Source organism: Bombina bombina, chromosome 2 (genome assembly GCF_027579735.1).
Source record: "Bombina bombina isolate aBomBom1 chromosome 2, aBomBom1.pri, whole genome shotgun sequence".
NCBI classification, from domain to species: Eukaryota; Metazoa; Chordata; class Amphibia; order Anura; family Bombinatoridae; genus Bombina; species Bombina bombina.
Window position 1 is genome coordinate 359,441,382 of NC_069500.1, and position 19,917 is coordinate 359,461,298.

Genomic DNA, 19,917 nt, shown 5'->3' on the forward strand with positions numbered 1-19,917 from the left:
AACCTACACATTTTCTCTGGTATTGCAACTGTGTTACAATCATTCAGAGCCGCTAACACCTCCCCTAGTAATACACAGAGGTTTTCCAGCTTAAATTTAAAATTTGAAATATCTGAATCCAGTTTGTTTGGATCAGAACCGTCACCCGCAGAATGAAGCTCTCCGTCCTCATGTTCTGCAAATTGTGACGCAGTGTCTGACATGGCCCTAATATTATCAGCGCACTCTGTTCTCACCCCAGAGTGATCACGCTTACCTCTTAGTTCTGGTAATTTAGCCAAAACTTCAGTCATAACAGTAGCCATATCCTGTAATATGATTTGTAATGGCCGCCCAGATGTACTCGGCGCTACAATATCACGCACCTCCCGAGCAGGAGATGCAGGTACTGACACGTGAGGCGAGTTAGTCGGCATAACTCTCCCCTCGTTGTTTGGTGAAATATGTTCAATTTGTACAGATTGACTTTTATTTAAAGTAGCATCAATACAGTTAGTACATAAATTTCTATTGGGCTCCACTTTGGCTTTAGCACATATAGCACAGATATCTTCCTCTGAATCAGACATGTTTAACACACTAGCAAATAAACTAGCAAATTGGAAATACTTTTCAAGTAATTTACTATAATATGAAAACGTACTGTGCCTATAAGAAGCACAGAAAAAGTTATGACAGTTGAAAATTAATAAACTGAAAAGTTATAGCATCAAATCTTTGTAAAAAACACAATTTTAGCAAAGGATTTCTCCCATTAGCAAAGGATAACTAACCCTGATAGCAGAAAAAAAAAAAAAAAAAATACAGAAATAAACGTTTTTTTATCACAGTCAACTACAATCTCACAGCTCTGCTGTGAGTGATTACCTCCCTCAAAACAAGTTTTGAAGACCCCTGAGTTCTGTAGAGATGAACCGGATCATGCAGGGAAGACAATAAACTTCTGACTGAATTTTTTGATGCGTAGCAAAAGCACCAAAAAAAGGCCCCTCCCCCTCACACATAACAGTGAGAGAGATCAGTAAACTGTCATAAATTAAATAAAACGACTGCCAAGTGGAAAAAAATAGTGCCCAAAACATTTTTTCACCCAGTACCTCAGAAAATTAAACGATTTTACATGCCAGCAAAAAACGTTTAACATTAATAAATTGAGTGTTATTAAAAAGCCTGTTGCTAGTCCCTGCAAATTAGGCTAAAGTTTTATGCATACAGTATAATTCCAGTGAAGTGCCATTCCCCAGAATACTGAAGTGTAAAATATACATACATGACAGCCTGATACCAGTTGCTGCTACTGCATTTAAGGCTGAGTTTACATTATATCGGTATGGCAGAATTTTCTCATCAATTCCATTGTCAGAAAATAATAAGCTGCTACATACCTCTTTGCAGATTAATCTGCCCGCTGTCCCCTGATCTGAAGTTTACCTCTCCTCAGATGGCCGAGAAACAGCAATATGATCTTAACTACTCCGGCTAAAATCATAGAAAAACTCAGGTAGATTCTTCTTCAAATTCTACCAGAGAAGGAATAACACACTCCGGTGCTATTATAAAATAACAAACTTTTGATTGAAGGTATGAAACTAAGTATAATCACCACAGTCCTCTCACACATCCTATCTATTCGTTGGGTGCAAGAGAATGACTGGTAATGGCAGTTAGGGGAGGAGCTATATAGCAGCTCTGCTGGGTGAATCCTCTTGCACTTCCTGTTGGGGAGGAGTTAATATCCCATAAGTAATGGATGATCCGTGGACTGGATACACTTAACAAGAGAAATAATCTTCCCAAATATAAAATTCCATACTGAAACTGATAGACTGCAGAAAAGGGAAATATACATAGACCTGACTCTTGGCAAATATAAGTAAATACATATATTTATACTTTATAACATAAAGTGCCAAACATAGCTGAGAGTGTCTTAAAAAATGATACATACTTAGCGGAAGACACCCATCCACATATAGCAGAGAACCAAACCAGTAATGAAAAAAAAAAAATATCAGCAGAGGTAATGGTATAGAAGTATAACGTCGATCTGAAAAGGGAGGCAGGAGATGAATCCCTGCGACCGATTACCGAGAGTCTTTGAAAGGATTTCCCATGACTGAAACCACTAAATCATCAGGCAATACTCCCTTCACATCCCTCTGACAAACACTGTACTCCGAGGAATTGGGCTTCAGAATGCTTAGAAGCGCACATCACAGAAGAAATAGAGCACAACTTACTTCACCACCACCATAGGAGGCAAAGTTTGTAAAAACGGAGTTGTGGGTGTGGTGGGAGGTGTATTTATAGGCATTTTGAGGTTTGGGAAACTTTGCCCCCTCCTGGTAGGAATGTATATCCCATACGTCATTAGCTCATTGACTCTTCAAAGGTAAATGAGTGTGTGAAGCGCTAAGGCTTAACCCACCTGGCCAATCTACGAGTAACTGTCTCCTTCCCAGACAGTAAAATCAAACAAATAGTAAAAATAAAGTGTGTAGATGGCGCTATAAGCTATGGGAAAAAACTAGATTCCACAATACGATATACTATAAAATATACTTAAAAATACACTTGAGACAATCAATAAATATATAGAATAATAAACAATTTATTCAGATGCTAAAAATTATAATAATAACATCCACAGATAAAAGGAACACTTTAAAAATCTATACAATTCAATCACAACTCATTCAGGATACACATTCATTCAAAGGCTGGTATAAACAATATCTAGACCCTAATGGTAAAAAGATAAATATGATGTATAGAAAATAGGTTAAAAATGTATTTTTCAGGTCTCCAGATAGAGTTTAGAGTTTAAAAATATATATGGTGTTTCGTCACACAAATCTCTTTTTGTAAAAAGATTTTTAATTTACACACAGAAATGGTGTCTTTATACTTTTTTTCTCCAAACAATCCTTTCTTAGAGGTTATATTGCCACAATCAGTTATTTCCTTAAAGAGATTATATTGCCACTGTCAGTTATTTGTTTCTAATGGATAAAAATCAGGCACAAGGTGCAGCAGAAGGTATTGCGATAATGGATGATAAATACTTAGATGTATGTGCACTTTTACAGCTAAAAACTTCTGTAGTCTTACCGCCTCAGTGTAGCACTTGTCTCCAGGTACAGAGCTCTCACCTGCTTTTTTATAACTAATCCCCTTTTTTATAACCAATCCCTTTTAAAATGATCTTGTTATCATCCATTCTGTCCTTTGAAGAAATAATATTTGTTTTAATTTTTGGATAGATCTTTGAAAGTTTTTTAAATAATTTAAATAATTTTTATAATTAAATTTTTATAATGAAATTTAATAATTTTTGAAATTAAATTAATTTAAATTATTTTTTATAAATTATGGTTATGCTCTATATTACCCACTGATCATTGTAGTAAATTAATATATTGAATTTATTTTTGTATGTTTTTAAAGATAAATAAACTTTTTTGAGTTTTTAAGATGTCAATATAAGGTTAGATTTATATTTATACAAGTGTAACATAGAATGTGTAATTAGTGTGTGATATATTAAGGAAGTTCCAAGACCCTATATTCTAGAAGCCCTTTTTTCTATTGAAGAGTATCGAGAGTAGAAATAAATTTTTACACACAGAAATCATGGAGGTAAAATGACACATGAGGTTGCCACCCAAAGAGGAACAATGAGAGAGGAAGCAGTTAATCTCAATAACCCACCGGAAGTTACAGGTGTATTTAAGGCACAGGTGAGCAGTACCCAGTATCTTGATAAAGCCCCGTCTGTAAGGGGTGAAACGCGTAGAAATACTGTGATTTGATTTGGAGAAACTGAAAAAAACTTGAGCCCGGACCAGTCTCCACTCTGCGTACCTAAGTACAGAGAGTGAGCAAAGGGTATTCGAGAAGAGACCGACACTATCTATAATACTTGCGCAAGTATTCCACTCACCATACAGGAGTTTACAAGCAGATCGGATCCGGTGACGTCAGGCGCTTTGCTAGCAGCGCGAGAACTCCCGGGGAAACTACAAGCTGCATACCGAAATATCGGACTGAACCGCAGGTGAGAGCTCTGTACCTGGAGACAAGTGCTAAACTGAGGCGGTAAGACTACAACTTTGTCAACAGAAGTTTTTAGCTGTAAAAGTGCACATACATCTAAGTATTTATCATCCATTATCGCAATACCTTCTGCTGCACCTTGTGCCTGATTTTTATCAAATAGAAACAAAATTGCAAACCAACATTGCAACAAAAATTTCAACAATTAATTGATCGTGGATAAAATCTTTTCTAAGGAAATAACTGACAGTGGCAATATAATCTCTTTAAGGAAATAACTGATTGTGGCAATATAACCTCTAAGAAAGGATTGTTTGGAGAAAAAAAGTATAAAGACACCATCTCTGTGTGCAAATTAAAAATCTTTTTACAAAAAGAGATTTGTGTGACGAAACACCATGTATATTTTTAAACTCTAAACTCTGTCTGGAGACCTGAAAAAGACATTTTTAACCTATTTTCTATACATCATATTTATCTTTTTACCATTAGGGTCTAGATATTGATTCATGAATTGTTTATACCAGCCTTTGAATGAATGTGTATCCTGAATGAGTTGTGATTGAATTGTATAGATTTTTAAAGTGTTCCTTTTATCTGTGGGTGTTATTATAATTTTTAGCATCTGAATAAATTGTTTATTATTCTATATATTTATTGATTGTCTCAAGTGTATTTTTAAGTATATTTTATAGTATATCGTATTGTGGAATCTAGTTTTTTCCCATAGCTTATAGCGCCATCTACACACTTTATTTTTACTACTCATTGACTCTTGCCACATGAAAGAAATCTGGGTTTAGTGTCCCTTTAAACTATCAAGAGCTTAAATTCAATGCATAATTAAACATACAATTAGTTAAATTATAATATGTGCAATAAATATTAAAAACATTTAATATCAGCTAAATGTAGCTTAATATTGACCTAAATTTTAGCCGGATGGTCAGTAAAATCAGCCGGGTGTGCCCATTAAAAAGGTCCTGGGGAAAACACTGCCATCAATGCAATGCAAGTAACACCAATCTAAAGTAAATAAATGACAGCAAAGCTGGGCTTTGATTGATTAAGGAGTTTATTAATAACACATTACTTGCTGATTAAATAGGTAAACATTTTTACCAGCTTATTTCAAAACAGCACAATATTTAGAAAGCAAATTATTATTAATAAATCATCATTAAGAAAAAGCTCTATGGTTGATATAATTTAGAAATAAAATAGAAATCTTACCAGCAGCAGACGATTTAGTGGTTACAGAACCAGGCTTTGCTATTTTGGAAGGCGCCTTAAGCCCACTTGGTTTTAGTGAACTCATTCTGCTCAGCAGTTACAATTCACCACAATCGTCCTGTTATCTTTTTTCAACCATTGATACTGCAGCTTGTTTTGATAAAGATTTCTGAAGCTAAACCTGAAAGAAAAAAAAAAAAAAAAAACAGACTTTACATTTCTCATTTTTAGTCTCAAAGTAATTTTTTGCATGAAATGTAAGATATATTTATTTTTTACTTAACAGATATTTTACTATATATACTGTATAAATATATATAAAATAATTTTTTGGGAGAAGATTAGATTATATCTGGAAAACTCAGATCGCAACTTGCCTCTAGACCCACTAATTTTCTTATTTGACATTATTATTATTATTATCCCCAAAGTATAATTAAAACTTTGCTATAAGTTTCTCCCATTGTTAATCATTAGTGCTAAGCAGTTAATTCCTAGGTACTGGAAGCAAATAGACTTGGTACACAAGGTACCTTGAATCTTTCTCTTAAAAGATACTAGTATTTTTCAATAAATAGAGTATTTCTTGGCATGTGCTTATTGTATGGAATTGTATTTTATTTTTGTATTTGTATGTTTACAATTCTTTTGTTCAAAACTCTAACGCACACACACATCCTATATAATAAAAGGCCAAGTGTGTTTGTCCGAAGCTGTCATGTGCAGTAGAGACTGCGCGACAACAAACACCTGACCTTCCAACTGACCTGGCGTGTGGTGGAGTGGGCGTGGCCGGGCTGGTGTGATGTGGGCGGGCCCGGGCTGGTGTGATGTGGGCGGGGCCCGGGCAGGGCCAGATGCCGGAGCGACAGAGAGCTCTAAAGACAAGGGGGGATAGAGAGCAGAAGAGGGGGGGATAAAGAGAGGGAGAGAGAGAGAACAAAAGAGAGGGGGGAAGAGAGAGAGCAAAAGAGAGGGGGGAGAGAGAGAGCAAAAGAGAGGGGGGAAAGAGAGGGGGGAGAGAGAGAGCAAAAGAGAGGGGGAGAGAGAGCAAGAGAGAGGGGGCAAAGAGAGAGCAAGAGAGAGGGGGAGAGAGAGAGCAAAAGAGAGGGGGGAGAGAGAGAGCAAAAGAGAGGGGGGAGAGAGAGAGGAAAAGAGAGGGGAGAGAGAGAGAGCAAAAGAGAGGGGAGAGAGAGAGAGCAAAAGAGAGGGGAGAGAGAGAGAGCAAAAGAGGGGGGAGAGAGAGAGCAAAAGAGGGGGGAGAGAGAGAGAGCAAAAGAGGGGGGAGAGAGAGAGCAAAAGAGAGGGGGGAGAGAGAGAGCAAAAGAGAGGGGGGAGAGAGAGAGCAAAAGAGAGGGGGGAGAGAGAGAGCAAAAGAGAGGGGGGAGAGAGAGAGCAAAAGAGAGGGGGGATAGAGAGAGCAAAAGAGAGGGGGGAGAGAGAGAGCAAAAGAGAGGGGGGAGAGAGAGAGCAAAAGAGAGGGGGGAGAGAGAGAGCAAAAGAGAGGGGGGAGAGAGAGAGCAAAAGAGAGGGGGGAGAGAGAGAGCAAAAGAGAGGAGGGGAGAGAGCGCAAAAGAGAGGAGGGGAGAGAGCGCAAAAGAGAGGAGGGGAGAGAGAGCGCAAAAGAGAGGAGGGGAGAGAGAGCGCAAAAGAGAGGAGGGGAGAGAGAGCGCAAAAGAGAGGAGGGGAGAGAGCGCAAAAGAGAGGAGGGGAGAGAGCGCAAAAGAGAGGAGGGGAGAGAGCGCAAAAGAGAGGAGGGGAGAGAGAGCGCAAAAGAGAGGAGGGGAGAGAGCGCAAAAGAGAGGAGGGGAGAGAGCGCAAAAGAGAGGAGGGGAGAGAGCGCAAAAGAGAGGGGGGGGAGAGAGCGCAAAAGAGATGGGGGAGAGAGAGAGCAAAAGAGGGGGGAGAGAGAGAGCAAAAGAGAGGGGGGAGAGAGAGAGCAAGAGAGAGGGGGGAGAGAGAGAGCAAAAGAGAGGGGGGAGAGAGAGAGCAAAAGAGAGGGGGGAGAGAGAGAGCAAAAGAGAGGGGGGAGAGAGAGAGCAAAAGAGAGGGGGGAGAGAGCAAAAGAGAGGGGGGAGAGAGCAAAAGAGAGGGGGGAGAGAGAGAGCAAAAGAGAGGGGGGAGAGAGGGAGCAAAAGAGAGGGGGGAGAGAGAGAGCAAAAGAGAGGGGGGAGAGAGAGAGCAAAAGAGAGGGGGGAGAGAGAGAGCAAAAGAGAGGGGGGAGAGAGAGCAAAAGAGAGGGGGGAGAGAGAGAGCAAAAGAGAGGGGGGAGAGAGAGAGCAAAAGAGAGGGGGGAGAGAGAGAGCAAAAGAGAGGGGGGAGAGAGAGAGCAAAAGAGAGGGGGAGAGAGAGAGCAAAAGAGAGGGGGAGAGAGAGAGCAAAAGAGAGGGGGGATAGAGAGAGCAAAAGAGAGGGGGGATAGAGAGAGCAAAAGAGAGGGGGGATAGAGAGAGCAAAAGAGAGGGGGGAGAGAGAGAGCAAAAGAGAGGGGGAGAGAGAGAGCAAAAAAGAGGAGAGAGAGAGCAAAAGAGAGGGGGGAGAGAGAGAGCAAAAGAGAGGGGGGAGAGAGAGAGCAAAAGAGAGGGGGGAGAGAGAGAGCAAAAGAGAGGGGGGAGAGAGAGAGCAAAAGAGAGGGGGGAGAGAGAGAGCAAAAGAGAGGGGGGAGAGAGAGCAAAAGAGAGGGGGAGAGAGAGAGCAAAAGAGAGGGGGGAGAGAGAGAGCAAAAGAGAGGGGGGAGAGAGAGAGCAAAAGAGAGGGGGGAGAGAGAGCAAAAGAGAGGGGGGGAGAGAGAGCAAAAGAGAGGGGGGGAGAGAGAGCAAAAGAGAGGGGGGGAGAGAGAGCAAAAGAGAGGGGGGGAGAGAGAGCAAAAGAGAGGGGGGGAGAGAGAGCAAAAGAGAGGGGGAGAGAGAGAGCAAAAGAGAGGGGGGATAGAGAGAGCAAAAGAGAGGGGGGATAGAGAGAGCAAAAGAGAGGGGGGATAGAGAGAGAGCAAGGGGTGGGACCACTGTACTGCAAAAAATGGCCAGTGTACACAGGCTTTAGGACTAGATCCATAGGCATTCAAGATGGGATAAGTGCTGTCAAAGCTGCATGCATGTTAGTGAAGCATAGTGAATGTTAGAGCTGAATTAAATTATGTCCACAGCGGACCTCCACTGTGGACATCATTTAATTCAGATAAGTGCATGAACATTGCTCAGTAAAGAAATACAGCTGTTTATATACGGAATGTGGGGGGTTAGCCTGGACTGACTCTGCTGCTTATTCGGCTGGTTTGCCGCTTCCTATACAATACCTGCAGCTCTAACATTCACTATGCTTCACTAACATGCATGCAGCTTTGACAGCACTTATCCCATCTTGAATGCCTATGGACTTATGCCAAGTTTGGTGCTGAAAACAATACCGCTTTATGTGGAAAGTCATCCTGGTGTGATTTGTTTGTTTTTTCAGCAATATATCTTCTGCAAGGATTTTCTATATATATGTGCAGGCATTTCTATGTAACTGCTGTGTTTAGGCATTTTAATATGGAAGATTTATTTGATATGATCCACTATCTATCTCATTGCCAAAAACCACTGCAATAGCTCTTCTTCATATTTGTATGCTATTCTATGTAACTGCTGACATACTGCCGTTATTGTTGTTCCTGAAATCTTTTCAAAGCACCTACCATTACTTAGATCCCTATAATTTTCCTGTCCGGTAACTATCCCTTGTACAGACTTGGGTACCGTGTACAGCCTGGGTGTAGTAATGTACTAGGTAACTTTGGATTGTATTCTTGCCAACATTGTGATTATGATGTGCACATCTTCAGGGTTCTAACTGGCCACATGTACCGAGTTGTTTGTTCAACATATTACACTTTGTGATGTTAATATATACCTGAGGCCTGTTTTCATGTAGCCTATTGCTACGCTTTGGACAGTTAGGATAATTTCTTTCTGTATTATCAATAAAACATTTATTGTTCACTGTGATTGTACTGGTCAGAGATTTATTTCATATATTTTATTAAGCTATACACTGTAGAGAAATTTTTAAAAGAGTGCTTGATTCCCTATCTGCTGGTTTTATATATATATATATATATATATATATATATATATATATATATATATATATATATATATATATATATATATATTGATCCCAGCAAGGAACCAATCAGACTATCCTAGCCATCACTAATTATATAGAAAACCCCAAAAATAAAATGATTGCCACATAGGAAAGGAAGATACATCGATAGTCAAAAGCAAAATGTGCATTTATTATAAGAACAACAGCCTACAGAAAATACCACGTGTACAGTATAGCGACTGGTCAAATATATGCAAAAACCTTCCTGGGAAGTGAATATATATATTTTTGCTTTTACTGAGCACCTTAACTATAGTGTCTCAGTTATATTGAATTATTTCAAGTTATCACAATGCACATTAACATCCACTATATCCACTATTTCCTATAATAACAATCACATAATCTACTCACATCACTCAATGTCCCTAATATAATTTCATATTTCAGTAATGAGCATCTGTTAAGTCATTATTATTCTCCATACATAAAAAGATTGAACAGGTATATAATATGTAAGTATGAACTCATGGCAGAGTTAATGCAATGACGAACACAATTCATTGTAGTTTTCAATGAAAACAGATATAACATCATACGTATCGATCTACATATAAATATTCATTTATTAAAAGTACCAACATACTGCAGTTGCAATGATATACATAAATCCATTTACATCGATGAGATGTGGGACTCACTAACAGTGAACTAATTATAACCAATCACAGCTCGAAAATGTTAAGTTGCAAAAAGAAAATAGATTACAGATTGGACAAAATGATAATGTAAATCTATTGGCCAGTGACGTTATGTAAGGTGCAGCTAAGGAAGCCAATAAATACCCATGCAAGACGCCGGCCCGTACCCTTTAAAAAAAGCCAAAATTGGCGAAACATGTTAGGGCTCATCAGTGACGTCACCCTAGGTAGTGTGTAACTGGATCCTCCAAGCATTGGAGACGGTATCGCCAAAAATCCTGTCTACCTCTGATAAGCCCCAAAAAATCTACAAAGTAGTATTGATCAACTCCTGGATATGTGTACCAAATAAAGCTAAAGCTCAAGGAGCACACTCAAATAAAACTTGACTTTTAGTTTCTCATTTTCTTTTAACATGAGAAAATAAAAATCAAGTTTTATTTGAGTGTGCTCCTCGATCCTTCTCTTGCTCTCCTGGTTAAACCGCTGCTTCTGAGTGCAGTTTTTAGTGTGGGGTCATGCAGATCATCCCTGTAGGAGCTTTGGCTGTGGGCGGCAGCCAGCGGAATCTCCAGGAAGCTCAGTGTGTGCCCAAACTACTCCATTAAACAAAAACAGCGCTTCCGCCAGACCCCAACACGGACCATTCAAGGTACTTAGCGTATACTGGTATTTTGATGGTGTTTTGTGCAACATCCTGATTGTAGGCCACACCCCTAGCTTAAAGACTTACATTAGGGGGGAAAATTGATAATTTGAACTAGTAGTTATAGCCTAAAAGGTACCACTAGCATATAAATTGTATTTAAGGAGTAATATATCGTAATCTTTTGCCAATATATATAGACATGTGACTATAATTCATTCAGGGCTCCTAATATTCATAAATATTAGCACATTGAGAATAAAAGTGTTCCAATACTAAAGAATAGATATTTTACAAATAACATAATTTATGTAAGAACTTACCTGATAAATTCATTTCTTTCATATTAGCAAGAGTCCATGAGCTAGTGACGTATGGAATATACATTCCTACCAGGAGGGGCAAAGTTTCCCAAACCTCAAAATGCCTATAAATACACCCCTCACCACACCCACAAATCAGTTTAACGCATAGCCAAGAAGTGGGGTGATAAGACAAAGTGCGAAAGCATAAAAAAATAAGGAATTGGAATAATTGTGCTTTATACAAAAAAATCATAACCACCACAAAAAAAGGGTGGGCCTCATGGACTCTTGCTAATATGAAAGAAATGAATTTATCAGGTAAGTTCTTACATAAATTATGTTTTCTTTCATGTAATTAGCAAGAGTCCATGAGCTAGTGACGTATGGGATAATGACTACCCAAGATGTGGATCTTCCACGCAAGAGTCACTAGAGAGGGAGGGATAAAATAAAGACAGCCAATTCCGCTGAAAATAATCCACACCCAAAATAAAGTTTAAATCTTATAATGAAAAAAACTGAAATTATAAGCAGAAGAATCAAACTGAAACAGCTGCCTGAAGTACTTTTCTACCAAAAACTGCTTCAGAAGAAGAAAACACATCAAAATGGTAGAATTTAGTAAAAGTATGCAAAGAAGACCAAGTTGCTGCTTTGCAAATCTAATCAACCGAAGCTTCATTCCTAAACGCCCAGGAAGTAGAAACTGACCTAGTAGAATGAGCTGTAATCCTTTGAGGCGGAGTTTTACCCGACTCGACATAAGCATGATGAATTAAAGATTTCAACCAAGATGCCAAAGAAATGGCAGAGGCCTTCTGACCTTTCCTAGAACCGGAAAAGATAACAAATAGACTAGAAGTCTTTCGGAAATTCTTATTAGCTTCAACATAATATTTCAAAGCTCTAACTACATCCAAAGAATGCAAAGATCTCTCCTTAGAATTCTTAGGATTAGGACACAATGAAGGAACCACAATTTCTCTACTAATGTTGCTAGAATTCACAACCTTAGGAAAAAATTTAAAAGAAGTTCGCAACACCGCCTTATCCTGATGAAAAATCAGAAAAGGAGACTCACAAGAAAGAGCAGATAATTCAGAAACTCTTCTAGCAGAAGAGATGGCCAAAAGAAACAAAACTTTCCAAGAAAGTAATTTAATGTCCAGTGAATGCATAGGTTCAAACAGAGGAGCTTGAAGAGCCCCCAGAACCAAATTCAAACTCCAAGGAGGAGAAATTGACTTAATAACAGGTTTTATACGAACCAAAGCTTGTACAAAACAATGAATATCAGGAAGATCAGCAATCTTTCTGTGAAAAAGAACAGAAAGAGCAGAGATTTGTCCTTTCAAGGAACTTGCAGACAAACCTTTATCCAAACCATCCTGAAGAAACTGTAAAATTCTCGGAATTCTAAAAGAATGCCAGGAAAAATGATGAGAAAGACACCAAGAAATGTAAGTCTTCCAGACTCGATAATATATCTTCCTAGATACAGATTTACGAGCCTGTAACATAGTATTAATCACAGAGTCAGAGAAACCTCTTTGACTAAGAATCAAGCGTTCAATCTCCATACCTTCAAATTTAAGGATTTGAGATCCTGATGGAAAAAAGGACCTTGTGACAGAAGGTCTGGTCTTAACGGAAGAGTCCACGGTTGACAAGAGGCCATCCGGACAAGACCCGCATACCAAAACCTGTGAGGTCATGCTGGAGCCACCAGCAGAACAAACGAGCATTCCTTCAGAATCTTGGAGATTACTCTTGGAAGAAGAACTAGAGGCGGAAATATATAGGCAGGATGATACTTCCAAGGAAGTGACAATGCATCCACTGCTTCCGCCTGAGGATCCCTGGATCTGGACAGATACCTGGGAAGTTTCTTGTTTAGATGAGAAGCCATCAGATCTATTTCTGGAAGCCCCCACATTTGAACAATCTGAAGAAATACCTCTGGGTGAAGAGACCATTCGCCCGGATGTAACGTTTGGCGACTGAGATAATCCGCTTCCCAATTGTCTATACCTGGGATATGAACCGCAGAAATTAGACAGGAGCTGGATTCCGCCCATACCAGTATTCGAGATACTTCTTTCATAGCCAGAGGGCTGTGAGTCCCTCCTTGATGATTGATATATGCCACAGTTGTGACATTGTCTGTCTGAAAACAAATGAACGATTCTCTCTTTAGAAGAGACCATGACTGAAGAGCTCTGAAAATTGCATGGAGTTCCAAAATATTGATTGGCAATCTCACCTCCTGAGATTCCCAAACCCCTTGTGCTGTCAGAGACCCCCAAACAGCTCCCCAACCTGTCAGACTTGCATCTGTTGAAATCACAGTCCAGGTCGGAAGAACAAAAGAAGCCCCCTGAACTAAACGATGGTGATCTGTCCACCACGTCAGAGAGTGTCGTACAATCGGTTTTAAAGATATCAATTGAGATATCTTTGTGTAATCCCTGCACCACTGGTTCAGCATACAGAGCTGAAGAGGTCGCATGTGAAAACGAGCAAAGGGGATCGCGTCCGATGCAGCAGTCATAAGACCTAGAATTTCCATGCATAAGGGTACCGAAGGGAATGATTGAGACTGAAGGTTTCGACAAGCTGAAATCAATTTTAGACGTCTCTTGTTCGTTAGTGACAGAGTCATGGACACTGAATCTATCTGGAAACCTAAAAAGGTTACCCTTGTCTGAGGAATCAATGAACTTTTCGGTAAATTGATCCTCCAACCATGATCTTGAAGAAACAATACAAGTCGATTCGTATGAGATTCTGCTAAATGTGAAGACTGAGCAAGTACCAAGATATCGTCCAAATAAGGAAATACCACAATACCCTGTTCTCTGATTACAGACAGAAGGGCACCGAGAACCTTTGTAAAAATCCTTGGAGCTGTTGCTAGGCCAAACGGCAGAGCCACAAACTGATAATGCTTGTCTAGGAAAGAGAATCTCAGAAACTGAAAGTGATCTGGATGAATCGGAATATGCAGATATGCATCCTGTAAATCTATTGTGGACATATAATGCCCTTGCTGAACAAAAGGCAGGATAGTCCTTATAGTTACCATTTTGAATGTTGGTATCCTTACATAACGATTCAATATTTTTAAATCCAGAACTGGTCTGAAGGAATTCTCCTTCTTTGGTACAATGAAGAGATTTGAATAAAACCCCAGTCCCTGTTCCAGAACTGGAACTGGCATAATTACTCCAGCCAACTCTAGATCTGAAACACATTTCAGAAATGCTTGAGCCTTCGCTGGATTTACTGGGACACGGGAAAGAAAAAATCTTTTTGCAGGAGGCCTTATCTTGAAGCCAATTCTGTACCCTTCTGAAACAATGTTCTGAATCCAAAGATTGTGAATTGAATTGATCCAAATTTCTTTGAAAAATCGTAATCTGCCCCCTACCAGCTGGGCTGGAATGAGGGCCGCACCTTCATGTGGACTTAGGAGCTGGCTTTGGTTTTCTAAAAGGCTTGGATTTATTCCAGACTGGAGATGGTTTCCAGACTGATACCGCTCCTGTGGGTGAAGGATCAGGCTTTTGTTCCTTATTGTGACGAAAGGAACAAAAACGATTAGTAGACCTAAATTTACCTTTAGATTTTTTATCCTGTGGTAAAAAAGTTCCTTTCCCTCCAGTAACAGTTGAGATAATAGAATCCAACTGTGAACCAAATAATTTATTACCCTGGAAAGAAAGTGAAAGCAAAGTTGACTTAGAAGACATATCAGCATTCCAAGTTTTAAGCCATAAAGCTCTTCTAGCTAAAATGGCTAGAGACATATACCTGACATCAACCCTAATGATATCAAAGATGGCATCACAAATAAAGTTATTAGCATGTTGAAGAAGATTAACAATGCTATGAGAATTATGATCGGTTACTTGTTGCGCTAAAGCTTCCAACCAAAAAGTTGAAGCTGCAGCAACATCCGCTAAAGATATAGCAGGTCTAAGAAGATTACCTGAACATAAGTAAGCTTTTCTTAGAAAGGATTCAATTTTCCTATCTAAAGGATCCTTAAAGGAAGTACTATCTGCCGTAGGAATAGTAGTACGTTTAGCAAGAGTAGAGATAGCCCCATCAACCTTAGGGATTTTGTCCCAAAACTCTAATCTGTCAGATGGCACAGGATATAATTGCTTAAAACGTTTAGAAGGAGTAAATGAATTACCCAAATTATTCCATTCCCTGGAGATTACTTCAGAAATAGCATCAGGGACAGGAAAAACTTCTGGAATAACTACAGGAGATTTAAAAACCTTATTTAAACGTTTAGATTTAGTATCAAGAGGACCAGAATCCTCTATTTCTAATGCAATTAAGACTTCTTTAAGTAAAGAACGAATAAATTCCATTTTGAATAAATATGAAGATTTATCAGCATCAACCTTTGAAACAGAATCCTCTGAACCAGAGGAATCATTATCAGAATGATGATGTTCATTTAAAAATTCATCTGAAAAATGATTAGTTTTAAAAGACTTTTTACGTTTACTAGGAGGAGGAATAACAGACATAGCCTTCTTAATGGATTTAGAAACAAAATCTCTTATGTTAACAGGAACACTCTGAGTATTAGATGTTGATGGAACAACAACAGGTAATGTAACATTACTAAAGGAAATATTATCTGCATTAACAAGTTTGTCATGACATTCATTACAAACAACAGCTGGAGGAACAGATACCACAAGTTTACAGCAAATACACTTAACTTTGGTAGATCCAGCACTAGACAGCGGTTTTCCAGAAGTATCTTCTGACTCAGGGTCAATCTGGGACATCTTGCAATATGTAATAGAAAAAACAACATATAAATCAAAATTGATCAAATTCCTTAAATGACAGTTTCAGGAATGGGAATAAATGCCAGTGAACAAGCTTCTAGCAACCAGAAGCAATAAACAAAGAGACTAAAATAATGTGGAGACAATAGTGACGCCCAAATTTTTTAGCGCAAAAAAAGACGCCCACATTATTTGGCGCCAAAAATGACGCCACATCCGGAACGCCGACACTTTTGGCGCAAAAAAACGTCAAAAAATGACGCAACTTCCGGCGCACGTATGACGCCGGAAACCAAGAAAAAAAAAATTGCGCCAAAAAAGTCAGCGCCAAGAATGACGCAATAAAATGAAGCATTTTCAGCCCCCGCGAGCCTAACAGCCCACAGGGAAAAGTCAAATTTTAAGGTAAGAAAAAAATTGATTTATTCATATGCATTATCCCAAATATGAAACTGACTGTCTGAAATAAGGAACGTTGAACATCCTGAATCAAGGCAAATAAATGTTTGAACACATATATTTAGAACTTTATATAAAAGTGCCCAACCATAGCTTAAAGTGTCACAGAAAATAAGACTTACTTACCCCAGGACACTCATCTACATGTAGTAGAAAGCCAAACCAGTACTGAAATGAGAATCAGTAGAGGTAATGGTATATATAAGAGTATATCGTCGATCTGAAAAGGGAGGTAAGAGATGAATCTCTACGACCGATAACAGAGAACCTATGAAATAGACCCCGTAGAAGGAGATCATTGAATTCAAATAGGCAATGCTCTCTTCACATCCCTCTGACATTCACTGCACGCTGAGAGGAAAACCGGGCTCCAACCTGCTGCGGAGCGCATATCAACGTAGAATCTAGCACAAACTTACTTCACCACCTCCATAGGAGGCAAAGTTTGTAAAACTGATTTGTGGGTGTGGTGAGGGGTGTATTTATAGGCATTTTGAGGTTTGGGAAACTTTGCCCCTCCTGGTAGGAATGTATATCCCATACGTCACTAGCTCATGGACTCTTGCTAATTACATGAAAGAAAAGTTGTTGATTTGAATATTAGATCTACAATATGAGTATTTCTATGCATAATAGTAAAATCTACAATTTACACAGCATTGCGACCAATACTTAGGAATAGATTGATGTCAGTGTCAATGACTGCCAATATACCCTAATATAGCATTATTACATATCCTCTATGTTGCCCAACTATGGATTAACACTGACATCCTAGGTTGGGAATGATATAAAAGTTGAAATGCTGCTTCCAACCTCTCTTGAGTTTTAAAATATTTACAATCTGCCCTGTGTCTTTCCAGCATTCAGTGAGAGGCTGAGAGCAGGCACTGCTACTAGGAATAGGAAGGGAAGTGTGTGGACTCAGGGCTGCAACCTTTAATGACTTCTTCATCGAGATGGCTCGTCCGCTGCATCCCTATACCGTCTAGGAGGTAAGTAATTCCTCCGAGCACGCTCCATTCTTTTCTACAAGGCCTCAACTTGAAAGAAAGACCAGCAAGAAAAAACTTCCTTGAAGTCTGGAAGCAGGAAGAGGCTGGATCCACTGCTACAGGACCCAATAAAGAACCTTGTGGTTGGTCACTGCAAACCCCTTTTCTAGGAACAAGCTACAAACGTCCTTTTGCAATGTTTGATTCACTGATTAATTTACTGAGAAGCCACATTTACATGAGAACATAGTTAAGTGTACATTACATTGGAGCAGCTGACTTCTCACAGCCACAGCTTAAAAACATCCCTTAGAGGGGGAGGAGTTAACCTTTGCAGAGACGAGACGTGTTTTCTTGCAGCTGCTGCTCATAGATACAATATATGTAAAGATTTTAGAAATCCAGTCGAAAACAGAATTTATGTTTACCTGATAAATTACTTTCTCCAACGGTGTGTCCGGTCCACGGCGTCATCCTTACTTGTGGGATATTCTCTTCCCCAACAGGAAATGGCAAAGAGCCCAGCAAAGCTGGTCACATGATCCCTCCTAGGCTCCGCCTACCCCAGTCATTCGACCGACGTTAAGGAGGAATATTTGCATAGGAGAAACCATATGATACCGTGGTGACTGTAGTTAAAGAAAATAAATTATCAGACCTGATTAAAAAACCAGGGCGGGCCGTGGACCGGACACACCGTTGGAGAAAGTAATTTATCAGGTAAACATAAATTCTGTTTTCTCCAACATAGGTGTGTCCGGTCCACGGCGTCATCCTTACTTGTGGGAACCAATACCAAAGCTTTAGGACATGGATGAAGGGAGGGAGCAAATCAGGTCACCTAAATGGAAGGCACCACGGCTTGCAAAACCTTTCTCCCAAAAATAGCCTCAGAAGAAGCAAAAGTATCAAACTTGTAAAATTTGGTAAAAGTGTGCAGTGAAGACCAAGTCGCTGCCCTACATATCTGATCAACAGAAGCCTCGTTCTTGAAGGCCCATGTGGAAGCCACAGCCCTAGTGGAATGAGCTGTGATTCTTTCAGGAGGCTGCCGTCCGGCAGTCTCGTAACCCAATCTGATGATGCTTTTAATCCAAAAAGAGAGAGAGGTAGAAGTTGCTTTTTGACCTCTCCTTTTACCAGAATAAACAACAAACAAGGAAGATGTTTGTCTAAAATCCTTTGTAGCATCTAAATAGAATTTTAGAGCGCGAACAACATCCAAATTGTGCAACAAACGTTCCTTCTTCGAAACTGGTTTCGGACACAAAGAAGGCACGACTATCTCCTGGTTAATGTTTTTGTTAGAAACAACTTTTGGAAGAAAACCAGGTTTAGTACGTAAAACCACCTTATCTGCATGGAACACCAGATAAGGAGGAGAACACTGCAGAGCAGATAATTCTGAAACTCTTCTAGCAGAAGAAATTGCAACCAAAAACAAAACTTTCCAAGATAATAACTTAATATCAACGGAATGTAAGGGTTCAAACGGAACCCCCTGAAGAACTGAAAGAACTAAGTTGAGACTCCAAGGAGGAGTCAAAGGTTTGTAAACAGGCTTGATTCTAACCAGAGCCTGAACAAAGGCTTGAACATCTGGCACAGCTGCCAGTTTTTTGTGAAGTAACACAGACAAGGCAGAAATCTGTCCCTTCAAGGAACTTGCAGATAATCCTTTCTCCAATCCTTCTTGAAGAAAGGATAGAATCTTAGGAATCTTTACCTTGTCCCAAGGGAATCCTTTAGATTCACACCAACAGATATATTTTTTCCATATTTTGTGGTGCATTTTTCTAGTTACAGGCTTTCTGGCCTGAACAAGAGTATCAATAACAGAATCTGAGAACCCTCGTTTTGATAAGATCAAGAGTTCAATCTCCAAGCAGTCAGCTGGAGTGAGACCAGATTCGGATGTTCGAACGGACCTTGAACAAGAAGGTCTCGTCTCAAAGGTAGCTTCCATGGTGGAGCCGATGACATATTCACCAGATCTGCATACCAAGTCCTGCGTGGCCACGCAGGAGCTATCAAGATCACCGACGCCCTCTCCTGATTGATCCTGGCTACCAGCCTGGGGATGAGAGGAAACGGCGGGAATACATAAGCTAGTTTGAAGGTCCAAGGTGCTACTAGTGCATCTACTAGAGTCGCCTTGGGATCCCTGGATCTGGACCCGTAGCAAGGAACCTTGAAGTTCTGCCGAGAGGCCATCAGATCCATGTCTGGAATGCCCCACAGTTGAGTAATTTGGGCAAAGATTTCCAGATGGAGTTCCCACTCCCCCGGATGTAATGTCTGACGACTCAGAAAATCCGCTTCCCAATTTTCCACTCCTGGGATGTGGATTGCAGACAGGTGGCAGGAGTGAGTCTCCGCCCATTGAATGATTTTGGTCACTTCTTCCATCGCCAGGGAACTCCTTGTTCCCCCCTGATGGTTGATGTACGCAACCGTCGTCATGTTGTCTGATTGAAACCGTATGAACTTGGCCTTTGCAAGCTGAGGCCAAGCCTTGAGAGCATTGAATATCGCTCTCAGTTCCAGAATATTTATCGGTAGAAGAGATTCATCCCGAGACCAAAGACCCTGAGCTTTCAGGGATCCCCAGACCGC

At 39.9% G+C, this 19,917-nt stretch overlaps 1 protein-coding gene across 5 annotated transcripts in view; it reads right to left on the reverse strand.

Moving 5' to 3' along the window:
• Nucleotides 1-19,917, reverse strand: part of CLIP1 (CAP-Gly domain containing linker protein 1) — an 868,764-nt gene that overhangs the window by 642,900 nt on the left and 205,947 nt on the right. For all 5 annotated transcript variants that reach the window (XM_053701760.1, XM_053701761.1, XM_053701758.1 and 2 more), the window contains exon 2: nt 5,290-5,470. In XM_053701760.1, coding sequence (XP_053557735.1) covers nt 5,290-5,374 — 85 coding nt within the window. In that variant the 5' untranslated portion in view covers nt 5,375-5,470. The remainder of the gene's footprint in view (nt 1-5,289; nt 5,471-19,917) is intronic.